We start from the raw sequence: 25391 nt of genomic DNA, 5'->3' as shown, positions 1-25391 counted from the left end.
AAACTGTCATAAGCCAAATCTGGAAGTGATACATATACATGGTAAAAAGTGAAATAGTAAGCAGAAAGGCAATTTTTAATCCCCTACATATTGTTTAATCTGAATGAAAATTACATACATTGAATTACCAAAGAGTACCTTGTTTAAACTACTAGCTCTTAGAATGATTATACACATTCAGAAATTCTATTAAACTAGAATTTCATTGTAAGTTTGTCGGCATACTTAGACACACAGAGACACTGTATATGTATTTATGCATAATGTGTGAAATATATAGGTAGTCATATCCAACTCCAAATCTAGTTCTCTATCTCATGAGAAATTTAGAAGTTGGTTCAAGGAAGGCAGCTGTTCCATGGATGTATCCGATTTCAGTCTGTGTAGTATCACTGCACTCATACATTAAATAAAACACAGCTGGACAATGCTCCACCTATTTCACCACCCTCTCTGCTAACTGTTTAGCACTAACATCTGTTGAAAACAAATTTTAGGAAACAGGGAGATCACGAAAAAAACCCTTTCTTTTAAAACATTTTGCACTGGAAGAAGTTTTACTTATTTGTAAAGAAAGCCTCACATATATTCAAGTAGGTTTTAATTATGAGATTTATACGTAGCATTGAAAGAAACTTGCCCACTGAAGGCTGTCTTACAAAGAATATAATATTATTACAAATACTTTTCATTTCATATGATTGGTTTAGTTCTGTACCTGCTGCCAAGAGATAGTGTAGTTCTGTAGTTTATCTTCTCATTGATAATCATGGACACAAAAATAACTTCTTTGATTTATAATCTTACTATGAATTTTCTACAAATGCCATGCAAACTTTTTAAAATTAAAGTTAACTCTTATGAGATGTTCTTTAGAAATGGAGCGCAGTCAGTACTGTACTACGGCCAACTATTTAAGCACATTTAAAACTGTATCCTCACAGAAGCGTATCTTTTCATGGACGCAGCCATGAAACAATTGTTCTCTATGTAGAAATAGGGTTTTTTTAATCAGACTTCCTCTGAGTCAAGTGTATGTCACCTAATGTTACATACAAAAGCTATGCTTCATTATAATTTATCTTATTTTTTTTAGCTTGTCAATTTTTAACTGATTCATGGGGAATATTTTTGTATTAAAAATATGAGTATATTTCTTAATGTCATAAAACTGAGAATATTTCACAATAAACCACTCTTATTCAATTGAACTAAAAAAAAATTTAAATACTTTTCTGTCTGTTTCTCTTTGGTAAGTTTATTTTTTCTAAATTAAACAGTTATGAAAAAGGTTACACACAAGCACCGCACAACGTTAAACTATTGGTTTCCTAGGCCACTATCCACTTTCTGATAGTGGTCAGTGACACAGGAATACATGAATATCCCACAGCTCTTAAATGGGAAGAATTTGTTACCAATCTTCTACATGAGACCTCTGGAAAAGTTAGAAATTTGGTAATATTTAAAATGAGACCAGGAAAAAATAAGAGGTAAAAGAAAAGTTCACTCTACTATAGTAATGAGAAGAATTGAGGAGGGAAATATATATTTCTAAACTTTCTATTAAGAAAACCCAAACCTAAAACCCCAACCCAGCTAGCTCCTAGTACACTCTTTTCTAAAATTCACTTCACATTATTCTTTATGAATATCCCAAAATAGGAAGCTTTCTAGAAGTTATGAATTGATGAGAAAATGAAGCCTGCAAGAGATATATCCAAATATGAAGATGGAGGGGGGCGAAGGGCCCATAAATTAACCCAAGAGATAGAGCATATGCATATGCAGACAGAAAGTACCTAATATTCACTCATAATGTTCCACAGATCAGAAGTCATTACTTCTGCCTTCTTTGTTCTTACATAAATCCACTTGATCAAGCTGTACCAGCTTTCCTTTCCTAAGTATTTTAAAAAATAGGAGTTTTAGGCTTGTCTAATAAAACAAACTTAATGACCAAGAGTTGTACAGAAATATACTTTTCATTGCTTTTAAGAAATTCACAGTATAAACCTGCTGTTCATCTCCTCACTGGCTTCAAGAAATAGTGACATACTATGAACCACAATGAGAAACATTTGGACACAAAACTAGCTTCCTAATACACACATCAAGCACAAAATTCTTTCTGTAATTTACAAATCCTATCAGGCTCTAGACCAAAGCCATTTTTCTGATAAGCCAGACCACTCTGGACCTCACTTCTTCTTAGAATAAAACGTAGCATCTGTACTTTTAACTTTTTGCCTCTGCATAAAAGGAAAATCTTCTCCAAAATAACAGAGCTAGCTCAAGAAGGCTGTTTCATTATTTTTCATTATTTTATCTATTTCTGTAACATTATTCATGTTACATTAATATTAATAACACTACAATATTAACAAAGCCAATCATGTTGCTATAATGCCTACTGTTTTCTTCTCAAATTGTCATTTTAAAATTATTTCTGTAAGCTCTACTGTTATTTTTCTAAACAGTAAATCAAAGAAAGAGATACGATCCTTGTGGGATAAGCTTTTTTTCCTTTAACCATACATGAAACCAAAGTAAAATCCTTTATGCTATTTTCATTGGGGTGTGACAGACTTCGAGATTTAGAATTGCCTTTCATCACTATATTAGATAGTGCAAACATTTAGATAGTTCTTAACTATAAACTGTTTATTACATAAGAGAGAAATGCACTTAGAAATACAGCAGGGCACATTTTATCTTAGCATATGATTGTCAGATTCTTTACTGCAGCTAGCTTCAGGCTATAGATAGTGATGTACTCACTAAACTAGACGTATACAAAAAGGAATAATATATGAATCTGTTAATATTTGCTGCTGGCAAGCTTGTGTGTGATTTCCAGTTTCTGGAGCAGAGGTCTGGCACATACACATATGGAACGAAAGGGTGGGATATTATGGATATGGAAAACTTACCTTAAGTTTGAAAAGGGAATACAGTATATTTGGATATCCTTCATCTTGTATTTACACAAGAAATTTCCAGATGTAGGCAGACTGCCCTCTTCAAAGCAGGAAGCATGTTACATACTTGGGAGAAATTGGAAGTTTTGACTGCTGTTTAGCTGTAGTAATGATATTCAGCAAATTTAAGAATAGTCATTGTAAGTTGTTTCTATTAATTTTTGACATTTCACTGGAATAATTTTAATGCTGTGAAGATACCAATATAACCCCCAAATTCTATATAAGCAAAACCAAAACAAAATATCCAAATAGACAAGTGAATATTCCATGGCCAAAAGAATGAATAAAATCTAGCTCATGTGAAAAGAGCATAATCCTGGCATGCTGTGATAGACCAGATGCCAGAGACACACTATGATCATTGCCTGGTAGAAACTGTATCTACAAAGGCATATGCACACTAGTAAAGCTTTCTAGTAGACAGACATAAGACATACATTTCAAGAATTTATTCTTGAGAGCTATGTCTTTTGCTTGTCAGCATATGCAAAAAACATCCTGTAACTGTGCAAAGATCCAACAATCTTGTCTTCCCAAAGCATGGGTATAAATCCCCTCAAAGGACCTTCCAATTAATGAAGAAAATATTTACAGCAAGTCTCAGATCTTACTACTAGTTTTCATTACTCTGCCTTGGCAGCATCAGCTGTAAAATCCATCAAGAACAGCAAAATAAAGTTTACCAAAAAATTTCCAAATAAGATCTGGGCTTGGATTCCCATTCCAAAACAAAAGGGTCACAGTATTTAGAAGGGCAGGGAAGGGGAGGGGAGCGGGGGGAAGTATCTTACATGATCTTTTTGCATTATCTAAATCTGTGTCCTTAGTTGTACAGTATTTCTTAAAAATAGGTCCAATACTTGTGAAACTTTTCATCTCTGAAAACTCTACCTTAAAACTTTATACTGCATGCCACAAAACTAAAGCTTACAAAAACCCTTTCAAAGCAAACAAGCACTAAATATAGAAATGTATTTATCTTACATCTATAAATCATGCAATTATTTGGAAAATACTTTTAACGTGAGTATTTGTAATTAAAATGTACAGAGCTTAGATCTGCTTAACTTCAGTGCATACTGCAACATCCCACTTTTCTTCTCCTTATATTTTGAGGATAGGGTGGCTTAAGGGCATGTGGAAAACAGGTTATCGGGATTACCACTTGATCAGACCACTTTTGGGGATATTCATGTGGGCAGTATATTAGTATAGTGTTGGATTTCATTATTATTGCACATTTTAAGTTCTGCAAAATCACTCTGAGCTTTAGCTCAGTAATTTAAAACTGATCAAAATACATGAATTATTCTAGCAATTTAAAATCAAAGTAAGGTTTTAAAACCAGGAAAAAAGAAAACACTAGCAAAGCAGTAGTTCAGCACTGTAGTAAATGCTCACTTTTGAGCATGAAATAGCTGAGGAATGGAGTTAAACATGCCACTAGGTCTTTTATGAAACAAGAAAGTAAAAAAATAGAAGTTAATCACTAGCTATAAAAATCTCCCTGAGCACTGAATCCATTTGTGTTTAATGAGAATTAAATTATGTTGAAAATCATAAAACATCGCATCTTTCCTGTTCGGATTTACACTACATAAAAAGATAAACCTGTTACAGATATATCTGTCAAAGCTCACTCTTTACTACTTATAATGCAGCCATTAGATAGCTAAAAGCTTATAAAAATTACTCAAGATTTCTAGACAGACCCAATTTAATACAGCTAGAAAAAAACAAACAAGATTTTGGGTGTACAAGCTGTTTTCTTAAAGACATTTAAAAGACATCACCACTTCTTACAAACTCTGCCTCCCCAACATCCTTATCAATCTTTTTCTATCACAGCTGCAATGATATACCATAAAATATGTGATGTGTGAAACTGCTAAACATGACTCAGGCTGCCATATTCAGAGAAGTTGTTTAGGCAGTCCTGGGCTGAATGCACCAGGAAAAGTTGGAGGGAAAATTCACATAAAAGGTAGCCTCATCAGGTGGTTTCAAAGACTAAGGAAGGCCAACTAAGAAGTTCAACTTTTTCACGCTAATAAATCCTATCTGTAATCAATGAAAAACACCTCAATCCTTTCCTGTTTAGTGTGGAAAATGAGGGGAGCTTTTTTGTTTATTGAAGAGATTTTTATCAACTTTAACTCACAATACATTTTTAACGTCCCCACCAAGTGTACTAAGTCTTTACCTAAATGACTTCAGTGTTTCCGTATCTCTGTGAATGAGATAATCCCACTTCTACACAGGAAAACTGGGCACACAGAAGAGGTTCACTGATTCAAAGACACACTTCATTCTTGATACTAAGGACTGGCTCCACGGACAGCGTGTTCAGCAATATGTATTACCACTGGTCTTGCAAAAAGCTCTGAATGGGCAAGCACAGGCAAGATAAGGAAGTTGAACCTATTTGAACTGCAGGTAAATCTAGCCGTTTTACTGCACTGCCCTATGAATCAGTAATTTTCAAGGTCCTATCTTACTTATTTTGACCACTAACACTCTCCAACTCTCCATATTTGCCAGACCCTTCCCCACATCTCAGAACATTTAAATTGAGAGGGTCCTAATGTATTATGTTATGATTGACTATTTCACACTATTGTTTCCACTGTTCATTGGAAGTTTGAAGGAAGTTATTTTTTACGTCCTTTGAAGCTGTTATTTTAAGCCAAGTTGACAGTGTTCATAATATTTCAAAGACACTGACAGATCATTCTGCTAATGTGCACTGTAAATGCACATGTACATGAACCTTAAAAAAAAACCATGGACTGACAAAATAACATACATGAGAAAATAACACAGATTTATGACAAAATGAAAAAATCCTCTGAGGCAGGTGATTATAATGGATCATGATCATGCTGAGGAAGTTTGGAGAAAGGCAAGGCAGAGCCAGAATGCGTTTGGCTAACTTCAGCATTAGCAAGTTACCAATGTCAGTGTCATGAAGACCAAAAAAGTCTTCCTCCAAAAGTTCCAAAAGTGTTTTTACTCTCACTACATACAGCTGGGTGATTTGGAATTTCACCAAAAAAAAACGTGGAAGCAGAAAACTGAATGAAACACTTAAGGTATGCATTACTAGTCAGAACTAAAGAAGGAAATTGATCACTATCAAAATCACTTCCTAGGCACAACAACTTAATGAAAAAAAAGCAGATACTGAGGCAGCTCTAAGTGGCTTGGGAAAAACAACTAACTCATGATGATGACTTACAACAAACAGCTACTTTGACTTCAGCAGGGATGATAAAACATGGGATAGAAAAGATCTTGTTTCTATAAATAAATAAAAAAAATTCAAAGAATTATTTAATCACACCATTCTGCACCAAGTTCTACACTACTGAGCAGCAAAGGCAAGTGATGCCACAGTGGTGATGGGGACACCAACACACAAGTTTGACTTTTAACTTGTTTGCCCTTTGATAGACACATCAGTAGGATTCAGGTAGTCAGGTGTAAAGTTAGCAAGTCACATGTGGAGCAGAAGATAATAAACCTATAACCAGCAGTCAGAAACTACAGCTACAGTGGCAAAGACAATTTCTGGGAGCTTCATCAGGGAGCTTCTGCCACCTCGTAAAGTGGTACGGTCTTTGTGAACACCCAGAGGAAGAGTGGCTTCCTACCAGCACGGCAACAGTGTGCCTGCCTCTAATGAGTGCCCCTTTTACTCTAGGAAGGGGCATTATCAGACCCTCCTTCCTATCAGGGTATCCACTTCTGCCCTTGGTACTGCTGTTTTCATGACCCTTCTCCTATGGGAAAGCAGGGGCTTTACATTTTCACTGAAGCACAGAGAAACTTCCATCTCTCTGAAGTGGGCTCTGTGTTTGACAGGAGTTTTTACTCCTGTCAAAAATAAATGTGTCTAAAAACCTTCACAGACACCTGGATAACAGGCACTATGGATAGTACATAGTGTAAGCCATAATATCTCGTAGGAACACCTTCCTGGATTTAGTTTGTGCTGTTACTCTCATACGCAGGAATAGTGGTATGGGCATTCAACAGCAGGGTTGAAATGTCATTTATATTTTTGCTTAAATGCAAAAATGAATTCAGACAGTCAAAACAGGCCTTTATCAGATCAGCTCTGGCATGGCACTACGGTCAACTAAGTTACAGTTAACTTTAAACACCTTCCTGAATCTGTCCTTCCTGCTGTGTATGTGCCAAATCCCTATCTAAAACAATGATGCCAGAATCATTCTTAACTGATCAAGTACAAGGAACTATAGCAACTATTTTCTGCTTTCAAACACTAGTGATTTTTGTTACAGATTCAATAGAGCCTTCTCAAGTTAAACATAAATGCTGTCTTAATTTTGACTTGAAACAGAGCTGTACTGTAGTACAGCAAAATCTGTGTATACAGCTCTACGCTTGTTTCAACAAAGTCAAGTGATACCTGCTGGAGAGGAATTAAAAAGATTCTTCTTCAAAAACCAGAAGTTAGTATTTCTACTATATATTTCTTCAAGCAGCTTAACCCTCAAGTCTTGATTCTCCACAGCTTTACCTATTTTCCTGTCTCTCATATAGTTCATACCCCCAAAACTGCATGTTTGCATGTTCACTTTGTCATGACTTAACGTTTTCTTGTTTGTCTTTGCAAGCCTCTCTGCATCCTGTCAGGCCAGTAAGTGTTTTCATCATCCCAGTGCAGGCGTCATTCCCATCCTCCTCTTTCTAAATCCTACTTTGAACACGTTCCTTTTTAAATTTTTTTTTCATTATCCCTCCCTCACCCCCCAAATGTAAGATGAAAGCTTTTTCTTTTCTTAATCATTTCATCAAGATGCCTTTTGAAATGCCTGATTTTAACTATACACGGAGATTTCCAGAGGGTACCAGCAGCTTTAGATAAGAATGTCACTAAAAAACCAATTCACACTGCTTCTTTACACAAAAATCTTGCACATTTCTTAATGACACCAACAAAAGCAAAGACAAAAATTCTTTAGGCTTTGAAAATATAAACCCAAGGACACTACCAACTTCATTTCCACTAGAAAATCACTTTAGTCTTGTATAGTATAACCCCATTGTTATACAGGGGTCACCAGTTGGAAATTGCACATGATGCACAGGATATATCTTTAAATTATTCATAATCACCTTAAACTGCACTCAATCAGCATTGCAATATGTCATCTTATAAACACACTAAAGTTCAAAAGGAAAAGCACATGAAAAAGCAGACTACCAAGTGCACTATTGTTAAAACTACACCAGAAAGCTTAATATTTCAATACTGTATATGTTAAATTAAACAACATACACAGGTGATGAAAGCCAGTCTCTGAAAAATTTATTATTCTGTTAGAACAAGTTTACACTTAGGATGAATTCTCAAGCTTCATGCCATTAGGAAGTTTTACTGGGTTTATAGTGGAAATAAAAACAGAAATAAAAATAGATGACAATCCCAAAATACAGGCTGTACTTTGATTATGATCAACAGGCTTTCTTCTCCTTTTACATCTATACATTTCCTCTTGCCTCCAGCAATCAAATTTAATTCAATCTTTGTGAAAAGTTCCCTAAATTGCCTGTTTTCCTTTTTAAAATCAAATGTTTTGAAAGATGAACAGACTAAAGTAACTTGTATTGGTTCAGTATTATTTCCCTAAAGCCATCTTATTGGAGTTGTACAGCTTTCAAAGATTCATGATGTCATTTTGATTCAAAGGATCCTGCCCCTCTCCCCACTTCCTCTGTAATCTTACTTTGGCTTCCAAAAAAATTGACCCCAACCTCATTTTCTCCTCCTATGCATGCCATAAGTACTTATCCCACTGAAGTGAAAGGGACTGGGCATCAATTCTTTGGGTAAGATGGGCATAAAGGAGATATGGATGATTATTAGGATGATTAATTTTAAAAGCAGTAAAGCTTTGCCTGGTGAATTTGCACTCGACATTGCAAAATTAAACTCTTGGAACTGGACTGGTTTGTAAACTATACTACACAAAGCAACAAGAAGCACTGATTGCTCTAGCCTTTGAATTATAAAGTAGTAGCAAGAATTGTACATATTCCTTGTCGGTTATAGAATCATAGAATCATTTAGGTTGGAAAAGACCTTCAAGATCATCGAATCCAACCATCAACCATGCCCACTAAACCATGTTCTGGAGTACCTTGTCTACGTGCTTTTTGAACACCTCCAGGGATGGTGACTCAACCACTTCCCTGGGCAGCCTGGTCCAAATCCTGACAACCCTCTCAGTAAAGAAATTTTTCCTAATACCCAATCTAAACCTCCCCTGGTGCAAATTGAGGCCGTTTCCTTTCATCCTATCACTAGTTACTTGACAGAAAAGACCAGCACCCACCTCACTACACCCTCCTTTCAGGCAGTTGTAGAGAGCGATAAGGTCTCCCCTCAGCCTCCTCTTCTCCAGACTAAACAGCCCCAGCTCCCTCGGCCGCTCCTCACAAGACTTGTGCTCCAGGCCCCTCACCAGCTTGGTTGCCCTTCTCTGGACACGCTCCAGCACCTCCATGTCTTTCCTGCAGTGAGGGGCCCAAAACTGAACACAGCACTCGAGGGGCGGCCTCACCAGTGCCCAGTACAGGGGAACAACCACCTCCCTGCTCCTGCTGGCCACACCATTTCTGATACAGGCCAGGATGCCGTTGGCCTTCTTGGCCACCTGGGCACACTGCTGGCTCATATTCAGCCGGCTGTCGACCAGCACCCGTAGGTCTTTCTCTGCCAGGCAGCTTTCCAGCCGCTCTTCCCCAAGCCTGCAGCTCTGCATGGGGTTGTTGTGACCCAAGTGCAGGATTAGATAGAAATGCAGGATTAGTTAGATTCATAACTACTGGAAATTCAATTTTAAGTTCATTATGAACAGAAGAATTACAGAGTATATTTCATAATCTTAAAAAATTTGAAATAGTTCCCATCTGACTCCTTCTGACCACACTGTATTTACATAAATTGTTCAAATTTGCCTCAGTGTTAATTTTTACACATAAGACAATGTAACAACATTTGGCATTTAATGTGCAGCATTACCCTTATCCTCACCCACTTGGGTACTCTTCTCTGCCTATTATCTGGATGAATAACTGATTTCAGTATGAAGTTTTATGAGTTACTGCTTAATGTATTCAATATCTTGAACAACATACGGAAGTATACATTTTTAATTACTTAAGAACCAACAAGAAATTACAGCTTTTTCCACAAGCATCATATCTTAAATGAATAATATTCTAAATACATGTATGTGTCCAACTTTTCTTTTTTTTTTTAAAAACAGACTGCCGAGAGTTTCCTCAGTGTTCTGAATTGAATAGCAGCACACTGAATGATCAGTTGTAGAGATACAGAAGAAATATTAAATTTTGCCTATGATTTAATCAGGGGGGGGATTGTTTAGGGGGTGGGGGTGGTGTAAATATAAGTATAAATCTACCATAATTTATTTTATCAGGTTCAACATTCAGCACTTGATATATTAGTAGCATATATTGTAATCAAATACTTGACTTACACTCATATTCCTATCCCAGATCTGGATGGAGCCATCCTGGCAGCCAGCTGCAATAAGTTTACCATCTCTGCTGTATGTGCAGGTTGTAGGAATCACCCGTTTACCTTGAACTGATCGTGGTTTAAATACGCTTTTGTGCTTTTTTTCATTGTTAACATCCCACGTCCTCACAGTTCTGAAAAAAGGTTTAAATAAAGAGTTGTTTTAGATAAAGTTAATACATATGAAATAATTCTTCTTATGACATAATCAAACACCTTTTTCAGCATAAATGGCATATAATATTATTCAAATAAAGTTGTAATGGCAAAATAGCACTTAAGATATGGTATGGCAGTCATGAAACTAACATGACAACTTTTCAGGTAGGAAACATCATATTCACTAACATGCATGTGAAGGTTAAAAAAATAAACAAACAAACAAAACAAAATCAGTTCTTCCCAAACTCTTATGTAAATACATAAAAATTATTTACAAGTGGACAAATGACCAAAAGTTACTATGCAGGTACTACATAGTCTCCACTGTCACTGGAAATCAGGAAGATGAAAAGTATTCAGTCCTTAACAAGAATGAAGACTTAGGAAACACGCATGAATGTTGATACAGATTCATTAACTAAACAGATTGTCTTAATTGTTCTGACATAACAACAACTGATAAACCTGCTTTTAACTGGCTGGTTATTCTTCAGATTTTTCTTTATTTTAAAAAAGGCATTTTTAAACAATTAATTGTAATATTATTGTAGTTCTCTTCCACTAATCTTGAAGGTCTTAGAATTCTGTTGTAAAACTTTACAAAGACTCATTTATGTAACATTGTTTTTTCAAGTTGAGTTTTTCCCACATTATTAGCAAAATAAATACATCCTTTTTCGTTTTAGTGGAAAAAGAATATCTGCCTGGATCTTCAATGTTTCTTAGATACACAAAAACATCCAAATGAGAGAGAACTAAACCACTGAGATACAGGTGGACTCTTTTAACTGTCTTATACAAATGTTTTCTGTCCATTTAATATGTTGAGTTCCTTCCAGATAAAAAAATTCAAAACTCTTCTAGCATCTAATGCAGAGAAGAGTTTCAGGATTTGGCAAAGGAAGGAAGATCATTAATTTAGAAAGAAAAAAAAATCACTAAGTTCTCAAGACAACCTCATTTGTTTAGACTATACAAACATTGCCTATGATCCAACAGCACGTAATTCACTGGTCTCTAGCAAAGCAAATACCACTTTAACAAAGGCTGCCATCTCTCCAGAACAAGACGAGACACTGTGGCATAACATTAGGAACTTCCATCAGATCTGAAAGACCAGACAGACTACAGACCTGATATATATATAATTCTAGGATAAAACAGACAAGAAAATGAGCTGGAAATAGGTCATAGAAGTTATATTTAATTGCACATTTAATGACAGTAATGAGAAATCAGTAACTGACATAAAATGAATCTCCAGTTGTCCATAATAAAGTCAAGATTAGTCTCATTTTTAAAAGTCTTCAAATCTCATATCTGTAAGGCATCACTTCATTGCTCTATTTGGAACTCTAGCATAAGACATGCAAGCGTTCTGATGGTTGGTTTGGGTTTGAGGGTTTTTTTTCTTTCTTTTTTTTTTTTCACTGGGTCACTTAAATAAATCCACACTGCTATACAGAACAGGTTGCCCAGCAAGGTTATGGCGTCGCCTTTCTGGGAGTTATTCAAAACCTGCCTGGTCTGCACATGGCCATATGCTAAGTGCCTAGGTGACCCTTCTTTGAACAGGATGGTTGGATTAGAGGATCTTCAGAGGTCACTTCCATCCTCAACCATTATGTGATTCTGAGATTCCCCTTTTCCACTCCATGTGTTGCCAATAACCATCTCAGTCTTCTACCTTTAAACAGGCCCATTGACAATTTCTCCCATTCTGATATTTACTCAAAACTTGAGTCTTTTTCCAGTTCCCTTCCCTCATAATATTCAATCCTTCCAGAGTCCCATTTGAACGTCTTGTACCTCCAGGTCTCTTCCTCCTCTTGTGATGGCCATTTCCTGCTGGAAAGCTACTTCCTTTCTTACAGTGCAAGTTTCCCAGGACTGCCTAGCATACCCACTTCTCAGAGGGTGTACCTGGTGACATGGTTATGTGCAGGGAAGTTTAAAGCCCGCCTCCCCGTTTGCCTTTTTATCGAAGATGCCTCACAAACATCTCAGCTGCAATTCCAAAAACAATCAGAATCCTTCACCATCCTAATTCCTCATTTCTGCTGGCACAGAAAGACTTTTAAAAATCCTTCAGTCTCCCCTTTTTAGTGCCCAATGTCCTGTCAAAACCTCAACTCATACACAACGCTATAGAGCATATTCAAACCTTCTTACTCATTTTACCTTTCAACTGTAAAGGAAGAAGTAACACTTGTATAGTTCTCTCTCTTATAACACAGATTAAAAAAGATGTGAGCCCTAAATCAACTGTAGTATCAGCAGGTCAGACAAAAAAATCCAAGTTTCCTGAGCTGCTGCTTCTGCTGCAGACAGTTGGCCACACTCCCTCACATATGAGTTACATGCCCTGTTAAAAATGCCTGCAGAGCCTATGGTATGTTTAACATCCCCCCAATGTTTTCTTAATATCTCCACACTGAATATGTGTTACTGGTGCCTTGCTGCTATTGGATCTAACTATAAAACTTTTTGACTAACATAAAAGAAATATTATATAAGAAATCACCTATGTATTACTTACAAATTGATCAACCATTCCCAGAGTGGCCTTAACTCTTGAGCTAAGACTGAGCTCTTTAATCTCTTCTTTCACTTCAGATCTTTTAAGTATTTTTATTCTTCATGGAAACATTTCCAATTTTTATTAAAAAATGGACATCATATTGCAAACACATCTCATAATACTATAGACAAAATTTCAGCTTACCACATGAATCAATCAGCCCACCATTTCTGACTGAAGCACCACCAAAGAAAACATTAGGAGTCATCTATAAACTATATATGTTTTATGTTTTCCTTCAGAACAGTGATGGACTAGAAACATAGGGATCACTGAAGTACCTCCAGGAGATACTTTCACTACCCCGGTCTAAGGGCCCTCATCACACAGTCTGAGTATGACATAGCCTAATTTGCTCTGACATTCCCCTTTTAGCCTCCATGCTCTGTCAATAACTACCTCAGCATCCCATCTCTTCTTTCAGCAGGCACTTTGATGCTTTTCCCCCATCTGCTGTTCACACTTGAAACTCACTTGAAGCCTTTTTCCAGTCCCTTTCCCTCACAACACCTAAAACTTCTTAATATTTAACTCCTCCCACTCTAGCCAGAAGGAAAAGGGATAAACAAGAAAGGAAGCACAGAAAGCCAAAAAATTTACCTTCACGGAAGATGTCTTTAAATTGGCAATATGGCAAACAAATGCTAACTAAGGCTGCTTCTGTATTTTCTCTACATTTCTGCTGCTGACCCTCAGTCACCATACCTTATCACAGTCAACTCAGAGCACAATTTCTAATCATGCCTCTGTTGTTTTACAGAATATTTTGTACCATTTAATGATTCCTCCTCCTCCTCAGACATAACAAAAAAATAACTGAGATTATTACAGAGGTCCCATTTTCACTTCCTGACCTACTCTGGGTCCAATCTTATGTTTTTTGTGTTGAAACAAACAAAAAATTTTACTCCTGCATCAATCAGATCAGCTCCAGGAGACTTGTTTTGGTCAAAAAACTGTCTTACTGAGAGTATCTCTCTAGGCCTAAGTAAGTGTGGATGGAAGAATAGCATTATTTCACACTCTATGTTGCAGCATTTAGCAGAAGTATTATACTAATGTTTATCTGTTGATAGGTATAACCGAGATATTTTTGAACTCCAATGAAAACAAAAGGAAACATTTCCTGAATTAGGCTTTTTTCCATCTGAAAACAAACTATGTTTAATGAAACTTTGTTCTTTAGTAAAAAAGTCATATAGGGATTTTTTTTTAAACTATCTCTCCAACTTATAATGTCATTCTGTCATCACATCAAATTTTAATATACTGAATGATACACACAGCCACATAAATATTTTTAATTTATCTGTCATAAATTTCTTTTCAAAGAAAACTTCCATGAAAAAGGCTCCACATACAAAAGTTTAAATTTAACTTTTTAAAATGGTGGATTCCACATCTGCAAAACAGATTTTGTAAAGTTCTTGTATTTGCCAAGAGCAATTCAAAGCAACTTAGAAAAGGATGGGAATGCTCTTTTGGAAAGGTAATGCGGATATTTTCCTGACCACCAAGAAATTAAATGACCCATAATAAACAACTAATTTAATTACTGGGGTTCGGGGGGGGGGGGGGGGGGGGCGCAGTGGGGTGTATTTTTTTTTTCCCCCACAAACAGTTTTTCTCTTTTTCCCCCCTTTTTCTAATGTTCTTATGGTGTTATTCCTAAGTCAAAATTTCTAATAAAATTAATTATTGACAATGCTGCTATATTACACAGATTATTAAAAGGTATTTATGTAGCTGTATTTCCCAGCCTGCAAGCCCAGAAAATTTCTCTAAATCCTGATTCAGCAAGCCACTGACCATTCTAATCCTATTCTACTACAATCTGCTGGAATTCAAGGAGTAAACCAATTCAAACATTAAAGTCCTGACCTGTTGAATTCCACTAAGCTTCTCTGCCTGCCCCATCTCCTCTGTTTGTACTGGACTGCAATACTGTCTTGCACAATATTGAATGCTACTGGCATTTAATGTAGTATAAATATATTAAGTCTATTCTTAATAATTACGTCTATTCTTATCATACTTAAAATACAAAAATGCAACAGAATACATTACTGCTAAAAGTACAGATCAGGCTTAATGTCGTACATCTAGTAATTATATTACAATGCTTATCTTTGTAATATATAGTAGTGTTTACCTTTTGTAATATAAGGTTGCCCAAAAGGCTACCTTGGAAAGCTATAACATACTTTAAAATCATCATATAAATACCACTGCAATGGTATTTATTGGCAAAGCACAGAATTCCAGGTCATCAGTGATAGAAAACACATTTTTAAAAGTGTTAAATTATGCCTCTTTATAAAAAAGTAACTGATCTTAAAGCAAGATTTTTTTTTCATCTTTTTTATGACATCAACCAACATTACCTATACAGGAATGAAATTAAGATGCTTACATAATATGGTGAAAAATTACCTAAAGCAGAGTATGTAAAGACAATAGATAGATAAGAAATAGCTGAAAAGTTCTGTTAACATGCACTTCATGCAGATGCTGGTACAAGACTATGTCAGCAAGAAAACTTTCATTATTGTATTCTCTTTGCCCTCTTTCAGCAGAAGTTATAGTCTTCTTCTGTTGAGCACATGGGACCCAATGACGGCTGAATCACCTGCCAGACACTGAAAAAAATTGTACACACAAACAGATGGAGAAATCCAGAGAAACTTTCCATACTTGCTTGGCAGAAAAGCTTCTAAATAAGCTACCTACTCCCAGCATCTGAACAGAGTTAAAATAATTTAAACCAGAATACAAGAAAAGTCACATCCAACATAAGTAAAATAATAACTATGGAAGGAACTGCCAAAAAAATTGACACAACTTAATAATTTATAACAATTTTTCAGCTTCTCTTTTACTTAAATAATCCCTAAATGTAAAAAAAACCAAACAAAAACATTTAACAGATAAAACATTTTACCAGAGTAAGAAACAAACAAAACCATCAAAACTCATTTTTATGTGATATGCATCAAATGGGTTGAAGCAACTATGAAACTATATTTTTCCCTATTTCCAAGTAAAATTGGTAGCCCTTTTTTGATAGGAGAAATTACCACCATTTGGGTAATTACAGCTGAATTATAATGACTACTCTGGGGGGGGGAAATTAGACTGAAATCTAATAACAATGAATGGGAACTACTCCCATTGTCCCATCTGAATCTATTACACAGCAACCAACTCAAAATTGAAATGACACATAAGCATGTCTGAGAAAGCATGGAGAGTAGATGTTCTAGATTTCTAAGCAAAAAACTTGATGCTGGCCAATATATGCAAGATTTGAGGAAAACTAAATTGGAAAAGGAGACAGAGAAGAACTGGCTATGAATGAGTATCAACTGGGCTAAGGAACCAGAACCCCTAATGGAGGTCAGGGAGAAGAGTAGACATGGAAAGAGACAGTGCGGGTAAGGAGAATAAAAGCAAGGAACAGAATATAACAGTTATAATGGCATCCCAGATTTAGTATGACTGCTTTCAAGTCAGCTGTGTAGCATGTTCACAGGAGGAAAACAGCAGCAGCAGCAGCAAATACTAGCAAGTTATGACATATAATCACATCTTGCTGAGGAACTGGTCAACAGATGCATTCAGATACAAAGAGTTACCCACCAATAATTCTATATAACCCCTTTCAGGTTATAATGAACACACAGTTGTAAAGACACAGTAGAATACTTGACAACAGAACCTCTTACTTATGGCACAATAAGTCTGTTTTTATTAAAATGCAAAGCTCACTAGCTTTCCAGACTGAGTAATTTTTGTGTTTTCCCAGATTAAACTACTGGTCAGGCTAACAATACAAAAAGGCATTCTTCAAGAGGGTAAAAATTTAAAAGTAGCAACAAACTTCCTAGAAATAAGCTAGTAATTAACATACTACAAATCTTACCAATTTAATATTGACACATATCATCCAAGCAGAACTCAGATTTAGAAATTATTGGCTTAAGTCATTCAGCCATCCAGTCCCTTCCTTCCTCAAGGTTATCAATACGAGAAAAGAATCTCTTCAGTCCATACAATTAATTAGGCCCTTGACCATGCAGTGATGAACAAGGGGGTATTATCTATGCATCTCTTCCTTGCTTCAGTTTTTGCATTACAGGAAGAGCACCCCTTGCAGAATAAAAGCAGAGCTGGAGACACAACTAATGTACAAAGCAAGCCAATGTGAAAAGACTATGTTTTCTCAATTTCTTGAACCAGCAGATCCTGTACATAAAGTTATATTGTATTTGCATATGAATGACTTGCGTATTTCAGCTATTCCCTTCTAGTGGCCTGTCCAAAGTGATGGAAAAAATACACTGTGGTATTTTGCACAATTTTTTTTTAACTACATTGTTACTTCTTTTAAAACCTGAAAATTTCACCAAAGTATTTGCAGATCAGCTTATCAAAATGACCAACTCCAAAATTCCATCAAAGTCAAAGATTATAGCAGACATATTTCAAACTCAGATTGGTAGAGAGAAGGAATGACAAAATACAACATAGAAAAAAAAATAATCCTGCATTATAAATGTTGACATTTATCAACTATCAACAGCAGCTGTTAACTCAAAGCACAAGAAAGAGCATCCAGTCACACAATGGGGAAGATTTCAGAACGGATCATGAAAGAGATTCCAATATTCCGCTCTAGACTCTTTTTCTCCCTTGTGAATTCCCACTGAACTATATTGCGCAATGCAAAATTCAGATAAATACCTTGCTATCTCCAGTCTTTAACTTCGAAGATTCTGAATGCTTTAATTCAAGCCAGTAAGTTTCACCTGGGGCCTAAAAGTTTTACAAGACATTTTTTCCTTTCGAAAAAGATTTTTATCTATACCTTCTTCACAGATTTTCAAAAGACCCTCAAAATTTAAACTACACTTGTTCTTAGCATACCTAACGAAGAATACATTTGTTTTCTTATATCTGATTTGTTTTGCTAGATGTATAGATCTTGAAATAGTTATTTGTAAATCAAGTGTTCTTACATAATTAAAACCAGCTAAAAAATACATTACATATAATACATCATTTTTACTAACAGATGAGGATACCAGCAATCTGCTCAGAATGTAACTGCTATCCTGGAAGACAGTATAACTTATTAATATAAATATTAATATAAATATAAATCATATACAGAAAGGTAGAAGATCAAGAGGAAAGTAAATGATAGAAAATCTTAAGTAAAAACAGAAGAGTAACATTACTATAAGTCTTTTCCATTAACAGTTACTGGAAAGTTCCAATGTAGTTACTAATGCCCAGCAGAATTTTCCTCACATCAAAACAAATAGTCTGAACGTAAGTAAAACAAAAGGCTTGGTGGGAGAAATTTTACAACCTCAGAAAAAAGATATGAAAAGAAATACTATGGGAATGAACATTAAAGTAGAAAAAAGAAAGCTAAGAAGGAATATGGAAGTGAAAAACAGATCAATTGTGGAAAAACAGAAAAGGTTAACTAAGCTAACTGCTGGACAGAAAGCAGTAGTAGAGGATACACAGGCCTGCAATTATTATGCCAGTAAAAGTCCATATTTCTAAGGAAGGAGGATTAAGATTCCACACACATCTTATATTCAGTGCTGCTTAGAATACAGAAAAATAGAATAAATCTAAAAACAGTGATTACATTCTGAAGACAGGATAACTGTTGGGGTGGGGGGTGAGGAGGGAACAAACACCCCCACCCTCCAAACCAAAGCAACAAACAGCTTCAAGAACCAGTGCACAAGAATAAATTACATAAAAGGAAAATTATGTTAAATAAAGCTTTAGATATTATTGAAAGGAGAATGGACTGCACTGAGCACTATCTTAAATAAATTCAAATTCTGTAGAAGATAAATTGGAAGGCAAATCACTGAGGCATTTAAAAAAAACCCACAAACACGCTCCAGGACAGTTTAGATTACCAAAAGAGTGATACAGAAAAAGGCCTCTTCAGACTAAGAAAACAGTCTTCAAGTTAAAGGCATATAGTATACTGAAAACAACAGTTGCAGGGCTTATAGATTACTAAAAAATAATTCATTTAGGTGTTCCAAACTGTGTGGGTGTGATGGTTTCTTCCTTGAAGAATTTTCTCTCAAGTTTAACTCAAGGTAGTTACAATGGATTCAGTCTATTTGACAAAACCCCTTCTGTAGGCCAATGTACAGGCAAAAACTGAACATGCCCATCATGCCCACATTTCTATAAGCCTTTCTCCCTTAGTATCTCCTTAAATATTAAAGTATTTCCTTTTGTATTTCTCTAAAACAGCGAATATGTTTGATTGCATTAGTGATGAGCATTTGGGCAACTAGACTGCACTAAGAAAAAAACCTTGGTAGTTTTGAATTACTTTCACACTGGCACTGACAGCTAATTTGCTTTGTTTCTTGTTGATGAAGTGTTCACATACAAATTTGACTGGAGAAAGAGGTTGTTTTAATTTGCCTCAGCAATTTGGTTGGCAATCATGGATGCTTGCATGAAAGCTTATCACTTCTCCAGTTCAAATCAGTAAAATATCTAAGCAAGTCTTCAGAAAACCATCCATAGCGTAGGTTAGAGAACCACCCCCCTACGATCTTTTCATCCAATGAGTAACAGGTTCAGTGATTTTAATGAAGTATATTGAGCTCTATGAAGAGTCAATATGCTTTTGAAATAATAATAATTCAAAGTCTATGTTAATGCTGTGCTATTTAAAAAAACTGAGCACTGGTATTTTCCTGAGACTATGTAGCACTTTGCACACAAGAATTCCTTCATTTACTATTCCATCAACTTCTAATTTCAGTATCATTATTTCTATACAGAACATTAGATGAATTACAGATGTTACGTGATTCACTTCTGAAAGCTGTGACAGTAAAAGGAGGTATATTTTATGTCATTTCCAAATGGGGTAAGAAGGCAACAAACTTGAGATCTCATCTCCCCCTGAGTAAAGATAAGAGTGAGATGTAATCAATCTCCCTGTGGGGTACATCTCATTAAGATCAAAGGGGAAGACTTCTGGTAAAGAACATCTCAACAGTTCAAGTTACTGTCACCTGCATGAACTGAAATGACTCAAGAGCAGTCTTGCATGATACAGCAAAAGCAGGAAGAGTAAATCACTAGGAAAACAGGATGGTTTCTAAAAAGCTGATTAGTCATGGCTATAAAATAGTTAAGGCTCATCTGGATCTCAAATTCTTCTTCACTCCAATAAATAACTTAGATCGGAACTAACACTCAGCAGAACTCTCCATTAAACCAGTGAAAACTCAACTGAAATTAAATTAAAGCAGTCAAGCAATTAAAGCCTCTCTGAAGCAACACCTCAGCGGATCCTATATGCATGAGAGTTAGTTTTAACTGGTTTTGCTGCCCTCTTAGATCTCACTAACAGCCACTTTTCCATTAACAATGAACCACAATCTAACAGAGGTAAGTAACACAAGAGAGCAAATTTTAAGTCTTAAATGTATTTTCATTTTTAAAGTTACACAATCTATTCTAAACAATGCAAAGTTTGACTCAGCTGTACAGATTATCTATGCACTTTGGGCTACAGAAAATTTCAAGTGAATTTTACTTTGTATTTATGTATGAAGTAACAAACTTTGTATGTTTTAGTACAATCCTCATAAAAACTTATGAAAGGCTTATAATGACCAGGCCAAACTACAACACATAAAGTATAAGTAAATGCAAATATATGTATTTATCATATCTTCTGGAATACACACCAAAGTGTATGACACTTCCCTTCTCCTCTCAAAAATTCAGGAAGGAAGACAGCATCTTTTGCAGATAAGAATAAGGTTCTTAGCCTCAGGGCTCCAAAGAGTCATGATACAGTCCTATATTTGTCTGGATAACCACGCAGACCATCACTTTTTCATACACTCGTCACCATAGTCTGCTCACATCACAATATTGCTGCTACTGAAGAAGGCCCTATATTCCTTTCTGACTTTTGTGTATGGTTAAAAGTCTAAAGCAAAAGGTTAGTGGACAAAGCAGTATTAAATTTTATTATTCCTGAAGATAAAAACTAAAGGACTTACGCTCCCATAGCAGTTATATTCTCCACACTGGGGGAAATGTTATTGTTTTGTTGGAGTTGAAAATGTGTAGATTTAAAAATAGTAAAGACAGGACATAAACAACTAAAAAATATTTTTAACACTCTGTTTTTCCTCTTAAATAAAAAAGACCAGAGAAGCAACTTGTTTCATAGACCAATCCGATAAAAAAAATCAAGTAGCTCTAGAGTTTGAACATGTTACTTTATAGTGCTCTAGCCTTCTGTTTGCCTTAAGCCCTGAAATTTCAGTCTGTTCAGAAATTCACCTTTTAGTTCACTACACAGCCAGCTCCTACCTGAGGAACCTGATCTAAGTTGGCCTTGCGCAAAGCAGGGGATTGAAACAGATGACCTCGAGATGTCCTCTTCAACCTAAATTATTCTGTGAGTCCAGACAACTTGAAATGGTGCTTTATGATGCATTCGGAGCATATGAATATTCTTGGCAGGGACCCACACTTCTTATATCTAAAATTCTATGAACCAACATAAATCTCTTCAAAAGCTAGCAAGACTAGAACTAAGCTCAAAATCACAACAAAGACATAAAAATAGCATCAGTATCACTGACTTAAGAGCTACTGGGAGATGGATATTGGGAAAACTGCAGAAACTTCAGTTGGTGACTCAAGTCAGTTGCTCCTACATGTTGTAAATGACATGTCTTACTTCTCCACTCCTTTCTGCACTCATGAGTAGTTAACAAGCAACTATCCCCACACCTATTTGGATACTTGTCCTAGTTTCAGCTGGAATAGTTAATTTTCTTCTTAACAGCTGGTATAATTCTGTGTTTCGGATTTAGTAAGAGAATAATGTTGATAACACACTGATGTTCTCAGTTGTTGCTAAGTAGAGTTTAGTCTAAAGTCAAGGATTTTTCAGCTTCTCATGCCCAGCCAGCAAGAAGGCTGGAGGGGCACAAGAAATTGGGAGGGGACACAGCCAGGGCAGCTGACCCAAACTGGCCAAAGGGATATTCCATACCATGTGACATCATGTCCAGTATATAAACTGGGGGAAGTTGGCCAGGGTGGATCATTGCTCGGGGACTGGCTGAGCACCATTTATTTCGATTATTAAACTGTTCTTATCTCAACCCACAAGTTTTACTTGGTTTTGATTATCCTCCACATCTCACGGCAGGGGCGGGGAGGGGGGGCTTGCGGCAGGGCAGGGAGGAGTGAGTGAGTGGCTGCATAGTGCTTAGCTGCTGGCTGGAGTTAAACCACGACAATACTCCACAGCAATCAATGTTTAACTCGCATCTGAAAGCCCTCCTACATAGGTCAATCAAGTAGTAGGAAGATTCTCAAATAATTTTTTTTTTCTAGTTAGAACTCGTGGATGCCTCCTCAATAATTCAGCTATTCTTTAAATGAGTGTAAATGCCCAGCTCTACCCTTACTTTTTACCTGGGGAATTGGCAACATTTTAAATTCTTTTTTTCTTAGAATCACAGAACACCTCAAGTTGGAAGGGACCCATCAGGATGATTGACCTCAGCTCCCTGCTCCTCGCAGGACCACCTAACACTAAACCATATCACCAAGAGCGTTGTCCAGACGCTCCTTGAACTCCGACAGGCTTGGTGCCGTGACCGCTTCCCTGGGGAGCCTGTTCCAGGGACCCACCACCCTCCCAGCGAAGAACCTTTTCCGAATGTCCAGCCTGAACCGCCCCTGAGGCAGCTCCATTCCATGTCCTCGTGTCCTGTTGCTGGTCACCAGAGAGAGGAGATCAGCACCTCCCCCTCCGCTGCCCACCACCCCCCCAACCCGCGAGGAAGGTGCAGGCGGCCATCAGGGCACCCCTCAGCCTTCTCTTCTCCAAGCCCAGCCAGGCAGGTGACCTCGGCCGCTTGAGTCTTGCCCTCGAGGCCTTCCACCACCTTGGTTGCCCTCCTCTGGGCACACTCGAACGGTTTGATGTCCTCCTTACACTGAGGCGCCCAAAACGGCACACGGGGCTCGAGGTGGGGCCGCACCAGCGCGGTGTAGAGTGGGACAACCACCTCCCTCGAACAGCCAGCTGTGCTGGGCCTGATGCACCCTGGGACATGGTTGGCCCTTTTGGCTGCCAGGACACACTGTTGACTCAATTCAACTTGCCATCAACCCAAGCCCCCAGATCTCTTTCCGCAGGACTTCTCTCCAGCCTTTCGTCCCCCAATTTGTATGTATAAACAGGATCACCCTGTCTCAGGTGGAGAATCCTGAACTTGCTTTTGCTAAATTTCATACGGTTGGTGATTGCCTAGCTCTCTAGTCTATCCAGATCTCTCTGTAAGGCCTCTCAACACTCAAGGGAGTCCACAGCTCCTCCTAGTTGAGTATCATCAGCAAACTTACTTAATGTGCGTTCAATTCCTCTGTTCAGATCATCTATAAAAACATTAAAGAACATTGGCCCTAAAATTGAACCATGGGAAACCCCACTGGTGACTGGCCACCAGCCTAATGTAACCCCATTTACCATAACTCTTTGAGCCTGACCCATCAGCCAATTGCTCACCCAACATATTATGGACTTGCCTAGCTCTATGCTGGACACTTTACCCAGATGGATATTGTGACAGACAGTATCAAAAGCTTTGCTAAAATCCCCAAAACTCCTGTGCTGGCTATGACCAACAACTGCATTGTCTCTCAAGTGTTTTTCAGTAGCTCCTGGAATAACCATCTCCATATTTCTACCAAGTACTGAACTGAGACCGACAGGCCTGTAATTACCAGAGTCCTCCTTCTTACCCTTCTTGAAAACTGGGACATAATTTGCCAGCTTCCACTCGACTGGAAGCTATCAGTGAAAAGCAAGTTCAGGACACTCTGTATGTTTAGCTCCTTCCTACTATGGCAAAATGTAGCTAAGGAAGCTCTTAAAAAAATAAGCCATTTCTGAAATACAATTTTTAATTTTTGTATACTTTAATGTTTAAAATCCAAATGTGTTTTCTCTTGAAGCAAGACAACCATCAATTATATGTGCAAACAGGGCAAACTGGTGATCCCAGGCTGAATTTGGCCCTTCCACAATTTTGTAATGCCTGGCACCCTCAATTTTGTGGAAAGATAACAACAGCTTTTAGAAGTGTATGAGATGTCAAAACCTCCTCTTCACATACCTGTGAGTGGTTGTTTAGACCCACAAGCTACTGCTGGTTTTACACAGCCCAGGATAGACATTCCTAAGTGGCCATTCAGTTCCTACCACTGGAAAAGTTGAACCATCTTATCTGAAAGTGTGTAGAGTAGCAACGGAGAAGTTAGTGTCAGAATTGTAAGTTTACCAGATACTTTCAGCCTTTGGTGAAATCATGTTAAGTTGTAAACTAAGTTTACAAAACCAGTTCCATTTCCAAATGGAGGAAAAAACCCTATACTTTAATGTCACATCTGCTGTTTGCACATGAACAACATGAACAACTTCACATGCTCACTAAAGTCACTGCATTTATACAAAGATAGATGTGCATATATGTGTATTTCAAACTACTGTGAAGGAACTACAAATTCTTAATTTATGATCCATCACCACTGGGTGGATTCCCTAGCTTTTCCTTGGTGAGTTTCTCCATCTTACACTGACAAACAGAATAAGCCTCCTCTATTTCATATATGATAAACTTGGAAGGTGTGGATAACACGAAATTCTAAACTTATCATTTCAGAAAAACAAACTGATTGGTCTTGGAGTCAATATATGAGGCCAGGGGCAGAATCTCAAAATGAAATTCGAATATCAAAGCACAATGCTTAACTGAAAACCTAGTCTTCAGCAAAAGTTTGTGTTTACATAAGCTGCAATGTAAAAACCACTTGATTAATCAATTTCACTGCAACCATGCTTTGTGGAAAGCAGAGTTTTGTTCCTGTCTATGTGCATAAATGCATATGGATTGTAAAATTAAAACCATTCCGTAGGGCCTAGGGACAAAGCACAAGCCACACTCACTTCCACAGAGGCATGGACAATATAGCAGCAAGACCT

The 25391-nt window shown here is 37.0% G+C and overlaps 1 protein-coding gene across 1 annotated transcript in view; it reads right to left on the bottom strand.

Annotated features, from left to right (window-relative positions):
• Positions 1–25391, bottom strand: part of WDR70 (WD repeat domain 70) — a 142090-nt gene that overhangs the window by 48518 nt on the left and 68181 nt on the right. The window contains exon 10 of the mRNA XM_075019702.1: positions 10520–10694. Coding sequence (XP_074875803.1) covers positions 10520–10694 — 175 coding nt within the window. The remainder of the gene's footprint in view (positions 1–10519; positions 10695–25391) is intronic.

Source organism: Buteo buteo, chromosome Z, assembly GCF_964188355.1.
Source record: "Buteo buteo chromosome Z, bButBut1.hap1.1, whole genome shotgun sequence".
Classification (NCBI taxonomy): Eukaryota; Metazoa; Chordata; class Aves; order Accipitriformes; family Accipitridae; genus Buteo; species Buteo buteo.
The sequence above is the reverse complement of the archived record's forward strand: the minus strand, read 5'-3'. Positions and strand labels throughout refer to the sequence as shown.